Raw genomic sequence first — 22,412 nt, forward strand, 5'->3', positions numbered from 1 at the left:
ACAGAGAGACATCTGGTAAATCCTACATGAGTTAACCTCATGCCATAATCTCGCCAACACACACAAATGAAACCAGGTCCCTCCTGCTGGCAGCTTCTCTGCATGGGAGGGAATGACGAGCCTTGTCCTTGAAAGGTGATTACTCTGTGGGACGTGGAACAGAGCTCTCTGTAGGACAGGGACTTGCCTCTACATGCAGCACCATGTAGAGAGGTGCTGCAAAGCCTGTGAATGAGCCTTCTAACAGCGCAGGAACAAAATTTGCTCTGGTGTATTTGTACCTGATGGAAATGGCAGAGATCTGGGCCAAAGCGAGAATGCTTGCTGGAGTAGGAAGGTGATCCCAAATGTTGCTGTCCTTTTGCTCTACTCTTTGCCAGAGACCTGTGGAGGACCCTCTCTGGTTTGGAGGGTTTGGAGCTCCACATCACCTGCCCTGCCCACTCCCAGCTGCTCTCTGGAGGAGTCACTCCTCCAGGGGATACACAATGCTAGTTGCACAGTTTAAGCACTGTTAATACTCCAAACAGTTCTGCGTCTCACCTCCTTAAAGGAAAATGAAAAGAATAAGGTCACAGCACTTCCTGAGCAAAAGATCCTGCAGTTAAGTATCAGCAGACCTGGGGTTGCCACTGCAGGAGTGGCAGTAGACCCTTAAAGGCACTTTACCTTCTAGATGCCAACCTCTGGCACTACCTATCAAAAGATCTTTGATAATCAAAGTTTTCTCTGGAAGCTTCTCGCTTGTGATTTAACGGGATCCACAGATAGTCCTATGGGATGTTCCATGGCAAATTCCCAGGGATTCAACGTTTTAACAGATCAACCAGTTTAAGACATTTTTCTACCCCTTACACTTGTCATTCTTTGCTAGTAGGATGCTAGAAGTCAGACATGTAGAGGGGCTTGGGCATTACATTCTGATATGGACCATCATTTATACACACACTGCTTTTTCCATAGCAAAAGAAATGTCTGAACTCAGCCACTTCTTGCAGCCCAGCAAGAAATAGAACTGGGTCTTGTGGGTTGCCTGCATACAGGCCAGGGTTAAACTGATGGCACTGATGAAATGTAAATGGAAGATATTACGTAAAAAGAATCGCATAATGTTCCCAGATGTTTTCAATTTTCTGAGTACTTCTAAAAATAAAATGAACTTTTAATACTTAATCAACATAGTTATTCATTTTCTTTTACCCAAGATGAAATTTCCCATGAATTTTTTATGGATACATGTTAGTTATTATTGCCTTTGGCTTCCTGGTTCAGACACAGTCCTGCCCTCCGTTCCACTGATTGTTCAAATTATCCCCCACTGCACAGGCTGGGTACACTCTTCAGTCCTTAATAAAACTCTTACATTGATTTTATGAGTCTGTTCAGGTTTGGCTAGGCTGGCTTCAGGAGAGGAAGATTTGCAAGGAGTGCATTATCTACCTAATGGGGACACAGCTCACCCGTTAGTACCACCTGGTCATAGACCCATGTAATCCCCCTCCCCCAGAGTGGCACTTCACACAGAGCCTGGGGCAGCCTGGTGGCATGGGCAGGGTGTGATGTGACTTATCACAGGTACCTGTCCACTATTTCATATCGTCCTGTACTTGTAGATGCTGGTGGTAGAGATGCTTTGAGCATGACAAAATGAAGACTTAAGTGGATGTTGCCAGGCTGGATTTCTCTTCGCATTCAGTGCTCATAACAAAATCCACTGCAGGGAGGGGAAGCCTTTAGGTGCATTAAATCAGTGGGATTTTTTTTATTATTTATGCTGAACTTAAACGATGCTGTGATTTTTATTCTTATATTTATTGCATAGCATTCAACAACGCAAGTCCTTAAAGATGGGAATGTGTTTTCCTGCTATATCAGAGATCCAGCCGATCTGTACCTAAGTTTCTTGTGTAAATGTGTTGGATGTATCTCAGTGAAGAAATTATTTGAAAGGAAAGGGAGCACAGAGAAAGCTCGAGTGACCACCGAGTGACTGATTTGATTGTCTGAACAAACAAGAACGCTTGCATGACCACCTTTGAAAAGCAAAGTGCTGCAAACAACAGCCAAAGAAAATGGCCAGGGCAATACTGAACTGTCAGCCAGAGGCAACAGAGAGGACACTCAAGCGGCATATCAGATCCATGTAAAACCAAAGGCTTGCAGCTCCTAAATGTTTCTGTGAATGCTTTACCTTGTCATACCATCTCACATCTCTAAGGAAATTATGAACCATCAGCAGGGAGGACTTCACGTCAGGGAGAGGTGAAAGGCAGGGAGGTGCGGGGTTGGTATCAATCCAAGCACAGCTACTGCTTGGCTCGATGTCAGCACCCGTCTCTGCTCAGCACGTCCCACTCATAAAGCAGGAGATTTCCCAACAACACCACGTAGCCACAATTACAAAGCTGGAAGGCAATAGCCCATTATGTTGTTTTCAGCACCATTGGTATATACTCATACGGCATTTAGCAAAGGCATGTTTAGTGCCTTGTACGTCTTTTTCTGCCAACGTTGGGAATCCATTTAGAACAAGCCATTGAGCTTTATTTTTATTTTACTTAATTTTTTTTCCAAATGCATTAAGATAAATACGTATATTAACAGCCACCAGGGCAAACAGAAAATATTCATTTGTGTTTATCGCAAACAGTTAGAATCCTACCACACTTTGCCTCTCACAGAGAAAAATTCTCCTGTGATGAATTAATCTTTATGAGCTGGTTCTCATTTCCTTCATTTCTTCACAGATACCATGGCTGTTTTAGGAAGAAAACGAGTGTTAATTTTTTTTATGTGAATTGTATTTTCTGTTATTTTAAAAGGAGTGCCTGAGCCTCGGCTAAAGTACTCCAACTCAAAAATCTAAAAAGACCAGTATACCTCTGTCATGTACTCAGCCCTAAATATTTCCACTGAATTTCCAGTAAGCCCCTGAAGTGTAAACATTTTTGTAATAATCCAGCACAGTCACCAGGAGCTATTACCTGCTGAGATTAGCAACATTCTCTCTCCAGATTGCTCCATTTGTTCTTAGCTCACGGAAACCACCAAACAAATTGATCTGGTCTGCCATCATGCTCATTAAAAAGGGTCATGGGAAAATCAGGAGCGCATGCACAGGCTCCAAGAGGCTTTGGTGAGGTGTGCAGCTGTATTAAGGTACATCACTCATGTGCTGTAAGAAATGCAGTCACCAAACTGCCAGTCCACTGAACCCCACGGCCTCCCTCCTTTCTCTTATCACATAAAGAGATTTTGCATTTCCAAACCTTATGCTTTTTTGGGTTTCATACTTTTTTTTTTTTTTTTTTGGGGGGGGGGCTGTCTTCCCTCTCCATGACACTATTCTTCAGGTGCCAAAGCCACCTGGGTAAGCTGCAGTGACCATGGGGGGACAGCACAAGGCACTAGAGATCAGTCCTGGATGTCTCTTAGGACCACCACTGGGTGCTGATGCTTTGGGGAGCTATGGCTTCCATGCATCTGCTGCCTATCAGCTGAAAAACCCATGGTCTGAAAAGCCAATTAATTGACATTATTTAAAGACTGCTTTTCAGGGGAGTCCTTTGTTGGAGGAACTGAATCTCAACCCTGTGCTAAATTATGCACAGGAGTTAAGGGAGGTGAGAGTAAGAAATCCACTGGGTAATCATAATCACTGTGCAATTAGGTTTGATATCATAATAGAAGGTTACTCTCCTAGGGGTAATGCAGTGAGGGTGAACTTTAAAAGGCCAGATTTTAAAACTATGAGAAAAATGATTAACAGAAGGCTCAAGGGCATAGTGAAGCTCTGTAACAACTTGCAGCAAATCTGTTCCTAGAGTAACTCCTCCAGCAGCCCCAGGAGTTGTACCAAGGATGAGTTTGGCTAATGTAATCAGTCCGGAGGCTATTTAAGAACCTGTGCAAGAGAAGCAGATGGTGGTTGGACCTTTGAGCTGAAAATAAGAAGAGGAAGGCTAGAATCAGCATGGCTGAGCAGAGCTTATTGAAAAAAAAAACCCATCCTTTTAAAAATGAAAGGGATATCTGACTAAAGAGCAGAACAGAGGCTAGAGTAAATGCACACAAGCTAGAAAGGAAATGGACATAGAGACATAAGACTATAAAAAAAATAATTCAAGGTATTTTTGATACAGTGGAGAAGAAAAAAATTAAACCCCCAACCATGCATGTAATGAGTGAAACTTAGAAAGCGCTGTTGATATGTGACAGCTTTATTGTACCTAATTAACTCAAATATATGTATCTGCTGGAAGATATCACTCTTTGTGTTTACTTGCTATCAGAGTACAAAAGCAGGCATTTCTTCTGCAGAACCCTTTGTCTTTGTGGGGAGAGGGGGAGGCTGAAAATCAGACGATGCTGAAGCAGGAGAGAAACCCTTGGCCTGAGTTATCTGTACAGATGTAACTAAAGAGATTCCTTGTCTGTGCCACTTTCTGTGGGAAATTAAGAAGGTGACTTCAGTAGTGATTTATTTTAACCCTGTGGAAGGTGAACAGGACCCAAGGAAGGAGTTATGCAGCTGCCAGTTCACCAGGGCAGTAAATCACCCGGACTAGCTAGTACCTAGCCCAGGCTGTAGAGAAAACAAACTACACAACAGTGAGCCTGTCAAACAAGGCACCCCCTCACCTTATGGGGTGAAATGCCCCCTTGAAACCGAAGGAAGAGATTCAGTGCCGGCTCCTATCGCACGCTGGCAGCGAGGAAAAACTCACCAGGAGCTAATGCAGAAGCAGTACTCTGCGATTCTTGCAGAAATACTGTCCATCCAGGCAGTGCAGTGATCTGTGGGGAAGGGCGCAGGGTCCCTGGGGCTTGCTCACACCCCAAAAGCTGTAGAGACACCCTGGCTGGGAGATGATGCCCCATCCCTGGGAACAACCACCATCCAGCTGGTACCGCGCAGGACATGAAGGCATGGATCTCAGCATGGATAAAAACCAGCAAGCTTATCTAAATTTTAAGTTTTCCAAAATGTCACCAGTCTTTCATGTTTGTGCAGCTTTTAGTACAACGGGGCTTCAACCTCAGCTCTAGCCTGTAATGTCACTGTAACAGAGGCAAATAAATGACAATAGGGACCAAACTCACTTCTGTCTCCGGAAGGAAATATTGTTCTTTCAAAGCCATTCCTCATCTGAAAAGTTAATAAAATAGTACATAAAGGTGACCTGGTGGATATAATTTACTTGGGTTTTCAAAATGCTTTTGATAAGGTCCCTCATAAAAGGATATTAATGATAATGAGAATGATCTTACATTTATGGTGGTACTTTTCATTCAGATGAATCCCAAAGTGCTTTACAAAGTTTTCACTAACTGATTGTACAAATCATGTGTCATATATATCCCCAAAGTGCTGCTAGGTCTGGGAGAAGGCATGACAGCTATTTAATTGCCTAGCATGCTGCTGTTCAATATTTTAGGGCACGGTGTAAAAGCAAAAGCTCCAACCATGTGCAATTAAAGTGGATTTAGGCAGGTAAAAGCTACTTTCTGAAGCTGAGATTTGGCTGACAATCAAGCACATCCTCTCCCTCTGCCCTCACGCAAATGTTGAGGGATGCCTTAGGCTGAACAGATGAATGGCTTAGCTGGGAAAAAGGCATCTTTTTCAGATTCCTTCTGAACATACAGTGGCCTTTTCACGTTGCTCCCAAACATGCAGTGGACAGTTTATGGGCACCTATACTCAGCCATCTAACTCCGGAGAAGCACCATCACTTAAATTCTCCAATTTTCCATAGGTTTTTAACATATGTCCTTCAGCCTCATAAGCAGCCATCAATACTAACAGCCACCAGCAGAGCATCTTCAGCTCTCATTAGTGTTTGGAAAGCAATCTCTGCCTCTGTTCTGCAGCCAGTTTTACTTTGAGGCGCACATCTGAAGCACTACTGATCTGGACTATTATAATCTTGAAGACAGCTCCAGCCGTAAGCATATTCTGTTTAGAGAGTATCAGAACACTCAATTTAAAGGCAGAAAATGTCTCATTTAATTGCCTGAAATCAAAGGTTTCATATTTTAATTAAGCTTTTAAGAGGGCTTATTTCATTGCTCTGTTTTTTGGGTTTTTTTTTTCCCCTCTCAGATGTGAAGGTCAATAAAGAATATCTTTACTGATTAAGCAATAGTAACAATTTCACCAAATGACTTATAGGTTGTGGATACCACTCCAGACCTGAGCTTCACACATTATCAGTGATCGGTAGATGAATATCACCCGGTTACTATGTCCCACTCAATGCAAAGGACCACATGAACTTCCATGTTCTCTATTTCTTGTTACTGGCAAAGAAAGAAGATGCCAAGAAAGCGGAATAATAGCTTCTCCCTAGGTGCAAATTCCTCCATGGTTAGGCTGGCTTGGCAGCTTTTCTACTCTCTTTTAAATGAGCAGCCTAAAAACAGGTACCTGAGCAGCGTAACATCATAGCAAGAAGCTTACAGATAGGGGTTGAAGAGAACCTTGGCGGTACCAAGGTGTCCTAGGCATGTAGGCAGAAAGATTTCAGCTCAGCTGTAATAAATACCCTTGGGCACACCTTTGAAATGCTCCATCTAGCCTTCTGCCTGAGGCAGCACGCATCTCATGTTTATCACCATCCCACCCGAATGCTGCTGGAATTTTTTGCAGAGCTAAACAAAGGACAGGGTCCGTTCCTCCACTGTGACAGCTTGTCAGATTTTGCAGTAAAATCCATATTTCATATCAAAAGAGTCCCCCTCAGATTCAAGTTATATAAATTATATATTGCTAGGTAAACATGACCTTCCTCTGCCAATTCTTTCAGGCCAGAGCCAGAAGACAACACAACAAAAATCTTGTGAGAACCGGCATCCAGGGCCACGCTGTCAAAAATCCCCAACAAGGAGCTGATTTGTCAACAGAAGTCATCATTTCACAGGGAACTCGATTCCTGCCTCAATGCTCCCCTGGCCAAATTGCTGACAGACTTTTGCTGAGTGATCCCATGTCCTCACATTATAGCCTTTTATTTCCCACATAACCCTTCTTGGAGGGTAGGAAGATCTCATTTTCAGCACAATCCTTTGAGGAAAAGAGGGAAGAGCAATGCTTATGTGAAAACACGGCCCCCCAGCCTGCCCCCCAGTGCAGCAGGAGTCCCCCCAGCCCCCTGGCAGTAAATTCAAGTTCCCTTGGAGAAGCTTTGTCTCACCTTCTACTTCCACAGGCCCTGGAAAGCAAAACCCTTACTGTCAGGGGGTTTAATTTCAACTATGAATAAGCATTCATGCACTCACGGCCTATGCAAGGCCACTCTTTAAGCAAAATAATGGTTTTAAGCTTCTTTCTGCTACCAGGGTGACATAACGTGACCTCAGCATACTGCAAGGCTTTTTTATATGCAACATATTATTTTAAATTTTTGTCTCCAGCAAGTGCTCTTTGCGTGTGGTGTACACCTGGCTGCTCTAACCTGATCAACATTTATTGCTTTGTTTCTTTATAACGGATTTTAGTCCCCTCAGTAAAGACATTCTTGATGCAATGAGCCTGCAAGAGGCCCTCGAAAGCCATAGAAATAAGGAACGGGAAGTTTTCCAAGCACACATGAAGCTAGCCGCTTTCCCACATCCTCTGGTTGCTCATGTGCCAGGGAGACACAGGTGCAGGCTGGTGGAAACGGGGAAATCAGAAGGGAAGAGAAAGCAGATTGGTCCCAAATCCCTCCTACACTGGTGCAAGGAACACACACACCCACCCCTCAGGTTTCAAGGTACAGGTCTCATCTCAGATGTTGGCTTTCTTGCTTTTGGAATTCAGTGGCACCGCAGGCAACAGGGGAACTTTTTCCTGGGTACACAGTTGCTTGAAATATTGCTAGCCAGGCATTGATTGCTGCTGGCATTTGTCTTCCAGCAGCTGTCACAGCAGGCTCCTCAGGAGGTGTAGGAAATGTCTTGCAATTATGTGCTTTATGACGCACCCCCGAGAAACATTTGGCCGTATGTATTTGCACAAGGATGCACATACCCAGTGCGCAAGAGGGTCCACGCTGGGTGCTATCAACATAACAAAGTTACTCTCCCTTTCACCTCTCAGCCTGTCTCTGATACAATTGACAGCTCCCCTAAACAGAGTAAGGGGGTGGAAATGCTAGCCTTAAGCAAGGTCTTTAACCCTGTCTGATTTTCCCTTGCTTTGCATCTTGCTGCTTCCTGCCTTGTGCCATTCCTACAGCCAGCTGAATCTCCCTGTCCTAGGGGGTGTATCTCAGCTCTTCTCAGACATTCAGAGTTCCCAGGAACTGGTCTCCCTGCCCACGTCCTGTACCCATGAGTGACCCCTAGACATTGAGCGTAAGTGTCAGATGCAGTGTTAAAACACTGGAAGCTCACTGAGCTCTGGAGTCTGTGGGACAGTCCTCAGGGAAGACTTCATTTGTTTTTGTCACTGTGTCCCCCTTTTCAGAGCATCATCAAAAAGGCTGTGGGGACAGCAGTTTCCAGCATTCCTTGGTCCCCATTAATTTATTTAAAAAATAAAAATGTGGGGGACAGTATCCCAAAAGAATCTTTTTCAAATTTTGCCCTTGATGATGGATTCTGGACACGTGGAAACCTGCTTCTGAGCTATTACCAAAACCTGCCCCAGCAAGACCGAGAAAAAGCCCAACAGGGCGGGAGCTAACACCATCACCTCTCCACACATGCTTGTACCATTTCTACCTAATCATTCGACTCTCTCTTTCACAAGACTATTTGTGTGCATAAACCCCACTTTGTAACACTAAGTTACCCAGCCATGCTCAGTGTAAGCTGGTACAAAAGCAGGCTGAGCAAGTCAACAGAATTGCTTAGTCTTGATCCCCTAAATGTGTCATTTTACAATAAAACATTCTTTTTGTCTTTTTAACATCCCAGGGTAAAGCAAAGGAAGGTCTGAATGTGTCACAAGTATACAATTCCTGGACTCATCAAACAAGCACAACTCTTGCTGGACCAGTGGTAGAGCCTGCAATAGTCCTGCAGGAAAGCCTAATGGATGGAAAGGGAGAATCAATAGAGTTCAGACTTCTCATGAAAGCCAAACAAATTACTTCCCCACCTCCAGTGTGCTGTGGCATTCCCTCTACATTAATCTGAGTTAATTTCTTTTTTTCAGGTGTGGTGTTTCTCTTTGGCTCCCTTTGAAGGTCCTAGAAGGACCTCCTGTGGCTTTCACAAAGCAGCTCAGAGAGGCACACCGTGGGACCTGGGGGGTTTCTATGATCCCCCCAATTAAAATGGCAAGCAGCTCCACAGTATTCTTGCAAAGTTAGACACATCTGGCTGGCGTGTACAAAACTTCTAGTTTTGTGAACCAGGACAGAAGTTGAAGCTTTATGACCCTCTCAACTTTCCACCCACCCTCCCAACGAGCTGGTGTTAAGTGGTATAATGCTTTGTTTTACAAGGAAGCTGGGGAAATTGTTTCACTTCAAAAGTCCCCTTTCAGACTTAGGCAACCATTGTTACTCATTTTAGAGGAGTTTTATAGCAGCCCAAGTCCTGGAGAATAATAACGTTTAACTGATCTTAGTGATACATTATTGGTACCACTAGTTCCACAGCCATCGTTTTTTTTCTCAGGACAAGGGAGGTAATTTTCCTAAAATTACATTGTTTTCTAAACCAGCTTTATTCAGTACTATACATCTACCTTCTGGCAGCATAGTTTAATTTGCATTTAAATAATTCCCTGATATCGTTGGAAAAGTAATTATACATAACACTAAACAATTTTCAAGCCTCAGCTTTTAATCGGTCCACGACCAAATCCTTCTCCTAGGTTCTAAAACAACCTCCCCAAAATGTAAAATTCCCAAATACCAGAAACTGGCTTCTTTTCTTAAGGTCCCTCCATCTGCTCATTCATCTCATGTGGTGAGTACAGGTCAGTAGAATACCATGTTGGTATTTCTACCTTTGGTTTCACTTTAGGGTTGTGTCACTTTGGTTTGCTGACTTTTCCCTAGTAGAAAGGTTCAACTTTACTACCTGAGCAGAAGATCAAATGGAGATCCCATGCTCATGACACTAAAAGCACCACAATGCACCAGCCTTTTATAGCAGTTACAGATGTTGGATCACGGCCTGATTCTGAGATTTTTATCACCAATTAGGCAGGGAATTGATGTAGTGTGATTTTTTTTTTTTTTTCTGATCAGGTTATTATTTTTCTGATTCAGGTTATTTATACAACAAAAACACCAGTCCACTGGAGACGTAGATCACTTAACAAGACTCCATATCATATTAGAAGAGACTATCCCTAAAAGCTGTTTAACATGCCACAGACCTTCTCCCTTAGAAAGATAATGCCTATAGATGATGAGCTGTATTTTTCAGTGCTCTGATTATCTGCTCATGAGCCATGTGAAGAGAAATACAATCCCCTATACTAAAATTGCCAACTCAAAAGCATTAAGCCATTAACTGTAGAGCAAGTCCAATGTGAAAGAGTGAATGATGCATGATAGGGGCCATCATATGGCCCATAAAGTCAATATTGAAGCCATGAAATTCAGACGTGAGTGCAGTTTTCCTCAAGGTTTAGGATCAGCCTTGACCTAACTTGTTAGCCAAGACCCCTCTCTAACATTAAAAGTGGTTCAGCCATTAAGATAATTCAAGATTGAAATTGCTAATGACATGCTGTGGATCTGCCTTATAATCAGCTCTTACCTGGTGTTTGAAAAACCCTCTATGCAAGTAAGGGTCCTAAGGATCTGAGTGCACAAAATGTCTGTCTAAAAGAAGTAGCACACCATACAGCTAATGCTAGCTAATCCGAGGTTTTGCAAGGCTGTACACTGAGCCTAGAATGATATTGAAAAGGATCGTTTTGCACCAGCCCTTTAGTACCATGCACCAGATTTCATCAGTGAGGCAATACTGAGCCAACGGGAGAATTTGCAGATTAAACTTCCACAGCTTGTCAGACTTGAAGGTGAGTGACCGTGATGACCCCTGCTATTTTCACCCCCTAACACATTTTTAATTTGTTCCCAAGCTTGCAACTATTCCACAGATGCCTGCAGCTGGTCACCCTGGGATGATTCCTCATCTGGATGATAGTGGCAAGTGAAAGGTCTCCACTGCCAGCACATGACAATGCTGAAGAATCAATTTTCACTAAGATCTGAGCTAGAAGGTGGATACAAACAAACAGATCGGTGTGTCAGACCAGTTCAAGTGCACAGAAGATTTGTCAGCCTGGAAAGATTGTACAAAACTCCAGAGGACTATTTAAAAGCAATGGCCCTGGACTGGAATGAGAGCTAGGAAGCGTTTGATCCACAGCACAAGAGACTAAACCAGCTAAACCACACTCTGAACTCAGGGAGGGCGTTGCTGCAGCAGCGTCTCGGTACGATGTCATCCCCCTACAGCTTTTCTGTCCGACTGGTTTTGATTTGGACCGTGAAGAAAAACTTCCTGAGAAGAAAAGTGTTTCAGCATCTGTCTCACACCTGGGCCTGTAGCAATAGATCTTTTGCCCCTCTCCCGCCCCGAACCAGCACACTCACAATAACATAACTCTGCAAACCAGCTGCAAAGTTTCTCGGTGACATCCTTCTGGGCGTTTTGCTGACTTAAAAAGTAAAAACAGTGGAAAACAGCAATATGAACAACCGCATGAGAAAAAAAGGTGCAGCCTGGTACTAGAGATAGGCCTATTTACAAGAATAGATGCACCACAACAGATGTCAGCTCTGTAACGGAGCCGCACAAAGCGTCCCAGCGGCAGCCAGAGAATGGTGATAATAAAAAGAGAGGAAGGGAGTTGGTTTGAGATAGGAATTGCTGTAAAATGGAGAGTATTCTGTAATTGTGATTTAATATATTTGTGAACATACATATAATAAAGCAAATCTTTTTCACTTTTTGCGCAATATGAAGATTTAACTGTAATCCAAAGTCTTAGTGAGCTGATCACTGCATAAAATCAATCCAATATCTCTCTTTCCATTATTGCAGTCATTTATCTTCATTGTATCTCTTCCTGTCCTCCCAGTACTCTCCAGTTAAGCAGCCGATAACTATTTCTGTCTGAGCCTGTTTTCCCTCTGGAGGAAGAGGTGGTCAGTCTTCCAAAAAAAGCAGACAATTCCTAACACTTGGAGATAAGTCATGGGCATCCTACAGTCTGACTTGTAGTAAGTCACTGTATCCTAATCACGTCTCCCAATTTGAAAAACTATGAGAAAAATCCCTCTTTTTCTACCCAAAGACTAGAAGGTCTTTAGGACAGGACTCATGCTTTATTATATTTTCGCAATACATTTAGATTTCTGATACTCCCATTTCTTGCTCCTGCTTCCTCTGCCTACTTCCATACTACAAAATATTGCCATTGATAGCCCTGTGCTGTCATTGCTTGCATTCTAGTTATATTTTTGTCCTGTTAGCTACCTTAATTAATAAAGGTAAAAAAATTATTCTTTTTTCTTGTTCTAACCGAGCTCCAAAATTGAGCATGTTGTTTAGTGCTTTTCTATAGGAAGCCTTTCCTTTGGCCTTTACACCAGCTGCAGAAGAATTATACTGGTATGAATTTGACCTGATGTTTTATGGAGTTTTAATTTTTTTACTATACCATCTGTAAAAGCAGTGAACACACACACACTTCCAAACAGTTCTGGACCTCATTGCATTGATGGAAAGAAGGTTAATAACATATCTGGATAAAACAAATAGTTTGATGGATGACATACATTGATTACTATCAGCTGCAGTGCCAGCAAAGATGGGGGAACTACATGTCGTAATTCTGCTGTAATTGAAGATGTGTTGCCAGCGGTAGGGGAAAGAAGATTATCACACTGCTTTGTTTTCTAGTTGTGTCTGGCAGCTCAGTGTAATGCACAGTTTCAGGGTTAATGTCTCCCCGCCTCTCCTGATTTCAGGGATGGCAAAAGATCTGGACCACAGCACTGCAGAGCACTTGAAGCTCAAGACGTGCACTACATCCAAATGTGCATCACCAGTAAATCCCTTCTAGGATGTGCCTGAAGAGGGGGTGGGAGCAGACTGAAGGCAGGACAGTAAGTTTGAAGAATACGAAGCTGACACTTTGCATACGAGCAGGAGGGTCCCTGCACTGCAGGGCACAGATGGGTTGCTCAGAATCCTCTGCAGTGCTCAGCCCTGGGCTGGCCAGCAAGGACCAGCCCAGCAGGAGAGGGAGAAGCTGTACACTAGAGTCTGTATTTTCCCACTTCCACTCACACCACCAGGATGTCATTGATAAACACTCTCGCTTTTATTTTTTTTATTATTTTGCAGTAAATAAGTCACGTCCCTGAGCTGTAGGTGGGCTAGGTTTCAGGCAGAAAGGGAGGAGGCCAAGATCGGCTCTTTAAATATACATCGCCTCCTGTTTGCAGGCACAATGCGCGGGAGCAACTGTAAACTGGAACGGTCTTGTGTTCGCTGGCACCTCTGCATACAAAATTACCACTGTGGATATTTATGGGGTGGAGGGGGAGGGAGGCTTCAGAAAGAAAAATCTTTTTAAATCTGGTACCTTTTTTTTAAACTGAAACACTTGGCATTTCTGTGGCGGCATTGTATCCCCAGTGGGGGAAAGAGTTACAGGTATTTTAATTATATATTAGTACACCATTAAGCTAGTTTTATTTGCTGAACATTCTGTCAATTACTGTTGTTACTTGAGAAGCATGACTGCTCCCAAGTTGATCGTGTATTTAACTAGCCAGTCAATGCTATTAATCACCAAGCATTTTCAGCCAAGGATATTAACATTGAAACCTATCCAGGAGGGCTTATAAATGTGTACTGGCGTTCTTGATAGGGAAATGCTGGTTTCCAATGCAAGGGAGGTTCTCCGAAGTCTTTTTTTTGTTTTTGTTTTAAATTGCAATCTATATCCAAAAGGGGAATGAATAATTGCCCTTAATGAAATAACTGCCGTCCCAGAAAATTAGTAAATATGTGATCAACTCATTACCATATGAAGGGAGGGCAGGAGGTCTGCTTCTGCGGTGCAGCTGCTGTAAAAACCAGTGAAGTATAGGAAAGTAGACATGAAAACCAAACACGGACACCTTTCTTTACGGGGACTGGAGAAGAGACAGAAAGGATCCAGATACAGTTGAAAAACAGCATTTGAGGATTGGAAATGGGACTCTGCAGTCTTATTCCTGATCATGATACCAAAGTCTTTTGGGCAGAAAAGACCCTGGCTTTTCCTTGACTCCTGCCCATAAAAGCAGGGGACAAGAACGTGACCTGAAGGTTTTGATACCAGAGGCTTTGATACAACACACACCATTTGGAATCAAACGCTCCAGATGCGTGCTTTGCTTTCTGCATTGCACTTAGTTGACATGCAGAATGTATTTATTTCCACATTGTGAATAATCAACTGAAAACTCACTTTCATTAGCTTCATCTCTCCATTGTTGGCTCACATCCTGAAGTTTTCATACAACATCTGCAAAAGTAATAAACTAATTATAGAAGCCATCTGGAACAAGAACAGAGTGGAATAATTATTTTCTTTTAAAAAAAAATGCTAAATAAATGGTGGCATAATAGATGGGATGTCAGAAGAACAATGGTTGTAACAAACTCAGTATCATTAAGGAGAGATGTGAGGAGATTTACATCCCGAAACTCGTGATTGCTCATTAGCAGAGACACAGCACAGAGGCATTGTGATCCATCGACGACACAGTCTCCGCACTGAGAGGGAAGTCCTACCAGAGACCAGAGGTTACTATATGGATATCCCAGCCAGCAAAGACAAGGAGGAACAACAGCTCCAACATCCTTGTGTTCTCCATTGAAGACCAGGGGACAGCCCCCTGAGGAGGGGAGGGTGCATCAATCACAGGCAGTCGCTTCTCTATCACCTTCCACTGATGCTGATACTGCTGTTTAATGGTATTGCACACGTGATGTGCGGTGCTAATATGCTACTAGAGTGAGCAGTGACGTTTGGAAGAAAACACATAAAATCTTGACTCATACTGCTATGAGGTAATCCTCTCTTGTTTCAAGACATGTCCCTTGCTCTTAGACCTTTCCAGAGGAACTGTGACATCTGTCCACCAGGGAATGACACCTTTTCATTGCTTTGGAGCTATCCTTGGTCCTCTGAAATCCTCCACTTCTAGGAAACCCATAGTGACTCTGAAGCCAGTTGTTTCAGCAATGACTGCTTTTGAACCATGAACCTCTTCCCCACCCCTTCCAGCACTACACATCCCAGCAAGCATCATCCCCTGCAGAATGACCCACATCCACCGGCTTCTAGCCTCTGGCATTGAGAGGGGTTCCTGGTGCAGGAGGCAGCAATCCCCTGAGCGAAGGGGTGACTGCAGCCACCAGTGCAGAGACCAAGCACATGCACCACAAAGTCAGAGAAGAGAGCACCTCCTAGGCAGAGCCCTGGGGCAAGCCCTTAGCAATAGGGTTCCTAGGTCAGCCACTGTGCTGGCCCGTGGGCACCCGTGTACAACAAGATATCCAGAGGGAGCGAGAGACAGGGGTCTTTGACCTCAGTAATGTCCCCAGCAGTCACCAGCTCTGGAAGGCACCACATCGGAGCAATTTTTCTAGGGGAGGTGAAGGTGGAGCTGCACTCCCATTCGTATGAGGAGGGAGGAGCTGGTAGATCATTCCTCCCAAGCAGAGCTTGAATGTACATGTCCACAAAATACTGGAGATTTTAGAACAGGGCAAAATCTTCTTTTATCTTCCTAGCTTTGTACTAAGTGATGAGCTGCAGGTCAGCTAGTGGCAAAATAGGGATTTGCATTTGTTACTACTATTTTTTACTAACTAGCAGTGATTGCTTTGACATAGAAGATCCTGACTGTTATCTGCTTAGCGCAAAGCTTCTGTCAGCGGCACTTTCAGGCCAACCTCTGTTTCAGTGTTTTAAGAGGATGGTGACGCTGTGGTAACATGCCTAAACACTTCATGCTTGATACATGCACACAAATTTGGAGAAAATGCACATGTATTAGCATCTTCCAATACCTCCAGTGGCAAATAATGCATTCACATGTCCATTCTAACACCCAAATAATAAATAGATCGATAGATAGATACATAGATGGATGTATCCCAAAGGAAACTGCAGTTTTAAGAAATTTCCTTATCTATAATCTAACTAATTACCTTTGGCCCAAATTTACTTAGAGAAAGGTCTGAGATTGTTAGATACCCAGCTGTTGAATCAACAGCATCCTGCAATAACATATTTCAACACATGTCATTAATTATGAATAAAAAGCATCACCCAGTTGTGATTCCTATTAGAACTCTATTAGTGTCTCTGCTAAGACATGCCATCTCCATTATTATCATAATTATTGCTATTTGTCACTTACGTTACTGCAGCAGTGATTTGAGGGCTCATTCATAAGCCATGCCCTTATTGGGTCATTTGCAAATGCAGAATCAAAAATTGTTTCTTGTCTTCAGTGCTTTCCTTGGTAAGACAACAGATAAAAAATGGAGGGATATAAAGAGTCAAAGGGACCATCTGGATCAGCAATGAGACATTGCTTTCAACACATCTGGAGCTTCAGTATTGCCAGGCTTCCACCAAACAAAACCAGAGAACGGTACCCTAAATTTAGCACTTGCATCCTGACTTTGGTGCCTGTGTCTTAAGATGCTGAGGGTGCCGCTGCCAGTGGCTCCTGGAGCAGAGACACAACTCCAGCAGGCACCAGCATGTGTATTCAGAAGACATGAATCACATAACGTTGCTGCCACCCACCAGCTGAGTGCGTGTGTCCAAGTAAACTGTAGCTCCTACATAGCTGGGGCTTGCAGGATGCATTCAAGCCATGCCTAAGATGATGAAACTCATTTATAGTGCTGTTTATGTAAGAAAGGCATTTCTATTTTTGGTCTAATAAATAAGGAATCTGATTTTCGGAGTACCACATCCTGAAGTTCCAACACCCTGAGTAGCAAAGTCTATACTTGATGTCCCAGCTGTGGGCAGCCAGACAGGAGGCCACAGTCCCTGAATACCCTCTGGAAAGTCAACTGAATATCTGGCCAGGAAGTCCCACATGTAGAAGGGATAAAGAACAGGTTAGGATGAAATGAGGGAGCAGGCATATTTTCAAGTAATAAACAGCAGGGAGTGCAAGAAAAGTGAGTTTGATGAAGAAGGAGACCAGACTCTACTGCCTCTAACTCCTCTGATTCTCCCAACCATCTGGAATCTGTAATTTATCTCTATGTGGCCTCGTAACATTAAGGAGAACATTAGTACTGGTTTGAGGTTTATGAGATGCTTTGTAATCCCAAGACAAAAGGTATCAAAGAACTGCAGCATACTTATTGTTAAAAATGCTTTCATTCTGGATTATAGCGCTGCTGCAAAGAGATCTTGCATTCCTGCATCCCTGTAGCCCTGGGTTGTCTTCTTTCCACAAATTCTTTTGCAACTTAGCTTGAAAGATTAATATTTTAAGAGCAACTAATGCTGCTAATTGAACAGGGAAACAGATACGTCAACCCTTGTTTTCCACAGGACTCACTTCAGAAGCATGAATGATAAATGCACCCCAAGAGACATTATCATAATCATCACTCCAAATAAATTTTTCAGACAATGGAGTTCATGGCCATTAACTTTCAGTGAGATGCAGAAAACACACTCGGGGTAAGCTACTTCCTAAACAGATGAATATGTATTTTGTCCTGTTGTAATGAACTGATACCACTTAGACGAGAAGGACCATGACCAGGTAAAGGCAACACAGAGGAAGCTGCAAGCAAGAGGATATACTGAATTAGCAATCACATTTAGTCTGTGCACTTACTGTGGAGCTCCACATTTCAGATCTCGATAAGACCACACAGCCAACGGTTCCTGCAGCAGCTTTTGGCAGTGAAACAGGAGAATGGCCCTGTTATCAAAGAACAGCAGGTGTTTGTTGGTGTGGGACAGAGTTTTAATTCCCGGTACAAAATGATCCACTGGAGCTCAGAAGAGCTGCAGAAAAATAGCTGACTTGGTTGTGTCATAGGCAGCAGTGATATACGGTGACTTCTTTTCAAATATATTCCTCCTCAGCTCTATAATTAATTTATTATTCTGGGAGGTGTTTCTCTGGGTTGTGTTTTATCAGAAAAAAGTGGTATTCTGAGCCAGAGGTCATGTTCCCACCGTACACACGTGAGGATCTCTGATGCAGGGCTGGTGGGTTGATAACTGTGCAACAGAGATCCAAACCCTGTCCTGAACACACAGAAATTCCAGGCTGTCCGGGATTTCATTATGGAGTTGAGTCCTCTCTTCTTTGGTGTAACAGATCCTTGCCCCAGTCTTTGAAAGTAAATTGTTTTGAAAAAGAAGCTTCCCACTCCTTTGTCCCTGATGCTTTTGTCAATTAGTTGAAGTCTTTTTCTTGAATGAAAAAAAACAAAAGCCACGTTTCTTTTCCCTGATTTTTAATGAAGGACGCTTTCTTCAGGAAAGACTTGTTGACAACTTTTATATCAATCCTACTCAAAGGTTTTCTGCATTGGGAGGCACAGAGCTGCTTTCCCAATTACACTGCATTTATTTGTAGATTTAGCTGAAGGAAAACATGTTAAATAAATGATTTGTTTCCAATTACTCAGCTCTAAAAACAAATATGCACACATGTCTTTACATAGAAACATAGCAGGCAGACCAAAATATTTGCTGTTATATGAGCTTTTGGGGAAACAAAACAGACAAATGTTTCTTCTGATCATGAGCAGGTACATCATCACTCTTTGTGCGTGGCAGAGGGGTTTTCTTGTACCACAGGTAATTGAAATAAGATAAAACCTGCAAGCCTATGAATATTACTCTGTGTTTTATTTATTTTGAAGATTAAAATGAAGGCACATGCCTGTTAGAGTATATCTTCTTACCTTCAGAACCATAATCTATCACAGTGAAGAGATTCGGATGGTGACTTCCAACTGCTGTGTGATCCTCCCTCCTGACGAGGCCTTGTATCATCATGTGAGTAGTTGAGGTAAGACTATGAGAGAAACATGCAAGCAAGAGGATGCTCATTAGTACTGGAAGATATGCACAAACATATTTGCTGGTTCATTATGTTTCAAAGCTGTTTCATTGTGTTTTGGAGAGCAAGTTCTGTTGTCTCTTTTTCTTATCTTGGCAACACTTCTCTTGCATACCTTTTTGATAGCCCCAGAAGCTAGGTGCAAAACATTATCATGATACTAATGTTAAGGGGCCAGCTGAACCTGTAGACCTTCCCTATGTGCTGCCTTTAATGGTCCTTTCTTGTTTTATCATTAATTCCATGAATGCCTCATTGGCTGCACCTGCTGGCCTGAAAACAAGTTGCCTGGATTAGAGCCCCAGCTGTGGCTCTGCCTGGGTTGACTAGTCCCTAGGAGCCACAGCAGTAAGTAGAGCATTTTACCTGTAAAGTGTTCTGGACAATGATGTACTCTGATCCTCTCGCTCATGGTCAGATGAGGATACCCCTTCCCAAGAAAAAGGTGAGAAGAATGTGCTTGTTGCACTGAACACAAGCTTATGCTGACAGCCAACACAGCCACCTAATTTCCAGCTCTGCTGCTCTGTATCTGCTCATAACTGCAGACCTCAGACCATCCCTGTCTGTTGAGGAAAGGCTTACAGGGGTCTTGGACCTGGTTTAGAAGAAATACCAATACAATAATGCAGGGATTTCAAACATCTCTGAACTACTCATATTTCCTCAATCCGCAAAATTGTACTGGAAACTGAAAACCACTGAGCCTGGCATTAGCTCTATGATGCCCTCAAAAGATTTTAGCAAATCCTGACTATAGGTTTTTCTCTTCTTCACATACTTTGCTTGGAAAGGCAAGATTTTACTTTAGAAAATGGATGTTTAGCCTCTGAAGTGTGAAAAATATAAATCAAAAGGTCCTGAAATTTCTTTCTCTTTTTCATTTCAAGAGAAAGTCTGACTGATACAAGCTAGACTAAGCAACAAACAAACTTTAATAAAATTGTCTACTTGGTATCTTCACAGTCATCTTTGTTCCAGAGACAGAGCTTGTGAAATCCTAGAGTTTACATTATTTAACAAGTCCCTTAAGCTTATCATGCCTAAACTCATGTTTAAGCACTTTTGTTATGTGTTAATAAGCGCAGATTCAGCAATTTATCTAAGTACTCTCTTAACGCTGGTTTTAGCTTTGCAGATTTCCCAGCAGGCTGCTGGCCTTCTCTAACTAATTGACTTGGCTTCTGCTACACAAAAAATGAATAGCAATAAACAGGGAAGCAAGCATTTCTTACAGCAAAAAAAGGCCACTGCCATCTAGCAACCCTTACTGACTTCACTGAACAAGACCTGCTAACTGTCCTGGCAAGAAAGTCCTTGGGAGTCTTTAACATGAGAGAATCACAGAATGGTTTGGGTTGGAAGGGATCTTAAAGACCACCCAGGTCCAACACCTTCCACTAGACCAGGTTGCCTAGAGCCCCATCCAACCTGGCCTTGAACACTGCCAGGGATGGGGCACCCACAGCTTCTCTGGGCAGCCTGTGCCAATGCTTCACCAGCCTCACAGCGAAGAATTTCTTCCTAAATACCCAATATAAATCTACCCTCTCTTAGTCTGAAACCATTGCCCCTTGCCCTATCCCCACAGGCTCCATTAAAAAGTCTGTCCCCAGCTTTCTTACAAGCCCCCATTAGGTGCTGGAAGGCTGCTATAAGGTCTCCCCAGAGCCTCCTGTTCTCCAGGCTGAACAACCTCAACTCTCTCAGCCTGTCTTCCTAGGAGAGGTGCTCCAGCCCTTTGACTATCTTAGTGCCTCCTCTGAACTTGCTCAAACAGGTCCATGCTCTTCTGATGTTGGGGAACCCAGAGCTGAATGCAGTACCCCAGGTGGGGTCTCACGAGAGCTGAAGAGGAGAACCACCTCCCTTGACCTGCTGGTCACCCTTCTTTTGATACAGCCCAGGATACAGTTGGCTTTCTAGGCTGCAAATGCACATTGCCAGGTCGTGTTGGGCTTTTTGTCCATCAACACCCCCAAGTCCTCCTCAGGATTCCTCTCAATCCGTTCTCTGCGCAGCCTGTATTGATACTGGGGGTTGCCCGGACCCAGGTGCAGGACCTTGTGCTTGGCCTTGTTGAACTTCATGAGGTTTGCATGGGGCCACCTCTCAACCCTTGAGAACTCAACCCTGTCTCTGCAAAGTCCTCTCAGCCACACACACACACACGTCTGTGCATGCTTTTCCTTGGCCTTCCAGCCCAAAGAGTGGAACAGAAAGCCCTAGGCAGCGCTTTTTATGCAAGCAATTTCTGACACTGCAGGATGTAGTTTATTTCACCAGCTGGGATCAAATCTAAACACCTTCCTACTGGACGTCCTGTTCTAACTCCAGTCAACTCCAAAACGGTGCAAAATTATTTCATAATAAAAACTGGTATGAGCACTGTCAGAGGACCAGTAAAAAAGTCCTTACATCAGCAACACTTCCCACTTGGGTCAAGCTTGGAAAAGCTCAAAAGAAGATGTTCTACATCTTACAGACTGCTTGAAAAGCTACAGCTGTGCTGAGTCCCAGAAAGGTTCTACCTGAGGCTTCCCCACCCTCTTGCTTGTCAGTGAATGAAACTGTCTCATCTTACTCCCCTGGTTGCTGAAGGGGACATGGCAAAAGGAGCAAAGGTGACAGAGAGCCTCTCCTGGCTTTTACCACATCCAGTAATGGTCTTTCCAAAGGCAGCAATTACAGGATAACCTAAGAAGTCTTTTCTGACCCATGTTTTGTTGATGACATTTCAGTACAAGAACAACAATCTGGGCTTAAGGCACCGGTAAGTACTTTTCTACTGGGAAGCACAGGTCCTTCTGCACAAGAAAGATGACTAGAGCAACAATAGCTTGCAGACCTGCAGCAAGGCAGAGGGCAGCTCATGAGCCCTGGTGGCCATGGCTGTCCAACGCTCAGGTCAGGGCTTCCCACCCTGTGGGGCCACAGGCAGGTCCAACAAATTAAGCCTCACCAATTTGTAAGGACCCCACATTGCTGCTTTTTTAATCCTTAGAACGGAAAGGCAGAACCCTGCAGAGCTGGGGTTATTTTTTCCTTTTCCTGTATGAGAAATTCAAGGAGAAGGATGCAAAAAGTCCCACGCTGAGATTCCTCTTCCTACCCAAGCCACCTCCTCCCTATACAAGGGAAGCCCTTGAGTGTAAATATTTCCCTTTACAGAGTGACAAGGACAAATTTGTCCTGACCTGTCTAAATGTACTAGCCAAAGTTTCTTTAATTCTGGGGATGAACTAGACCAGGAAAGATGATCTTGTGATTAAAATTCCAGCCTGAGGCTCTGGATATCTTAGTTTACTTCTTGCTTATTATTCACTT

General features: G+C 43.3%; 1 protein-coding gene across 1 annotated transcript in view; it reads right to left on the bottom strand.

The window, feature by feature from the left end:
- Window positions 1-22,412, bottom strand: part of LOC308070081 (uncharacterized protein) — an 80,670-nt gene that overhangs the window by 22,762 nt on the left and 35,496 nt on the right. Inside the window, exons 3-4 of the mRNA XM_080403465.1 lie at window positions 18,928-19,040; window positions 1-17,930 (exon numbers count right to left, since the gene is read on the bottom strand). The exon at window positions 1-17,930 is cut by the window's left edge and continues 22,762 nt beyond it. Coding sequence (XP_080259591.1) covers window positions 17,860-17,930; window positions 18,928-19,040 — 184 coding nt within the window. The 3' untranslated portion in view covers window positions 1-17,859. The remainder of the gene's footprint in view (window positions 17,931-18,927; window positions 19,041-22,412) is intronic.

Source organism: Falco punctatus (assembly GCF_963210335.1).
Source record: "Falco punctatus genome assembly, chromosome: 9".
Classification (NCBI taxonomy): Eukaryota; Metazoa; Chordata; class Aves; order Falconiformes; family Falconidae; genus Falco; species Falco punctatus.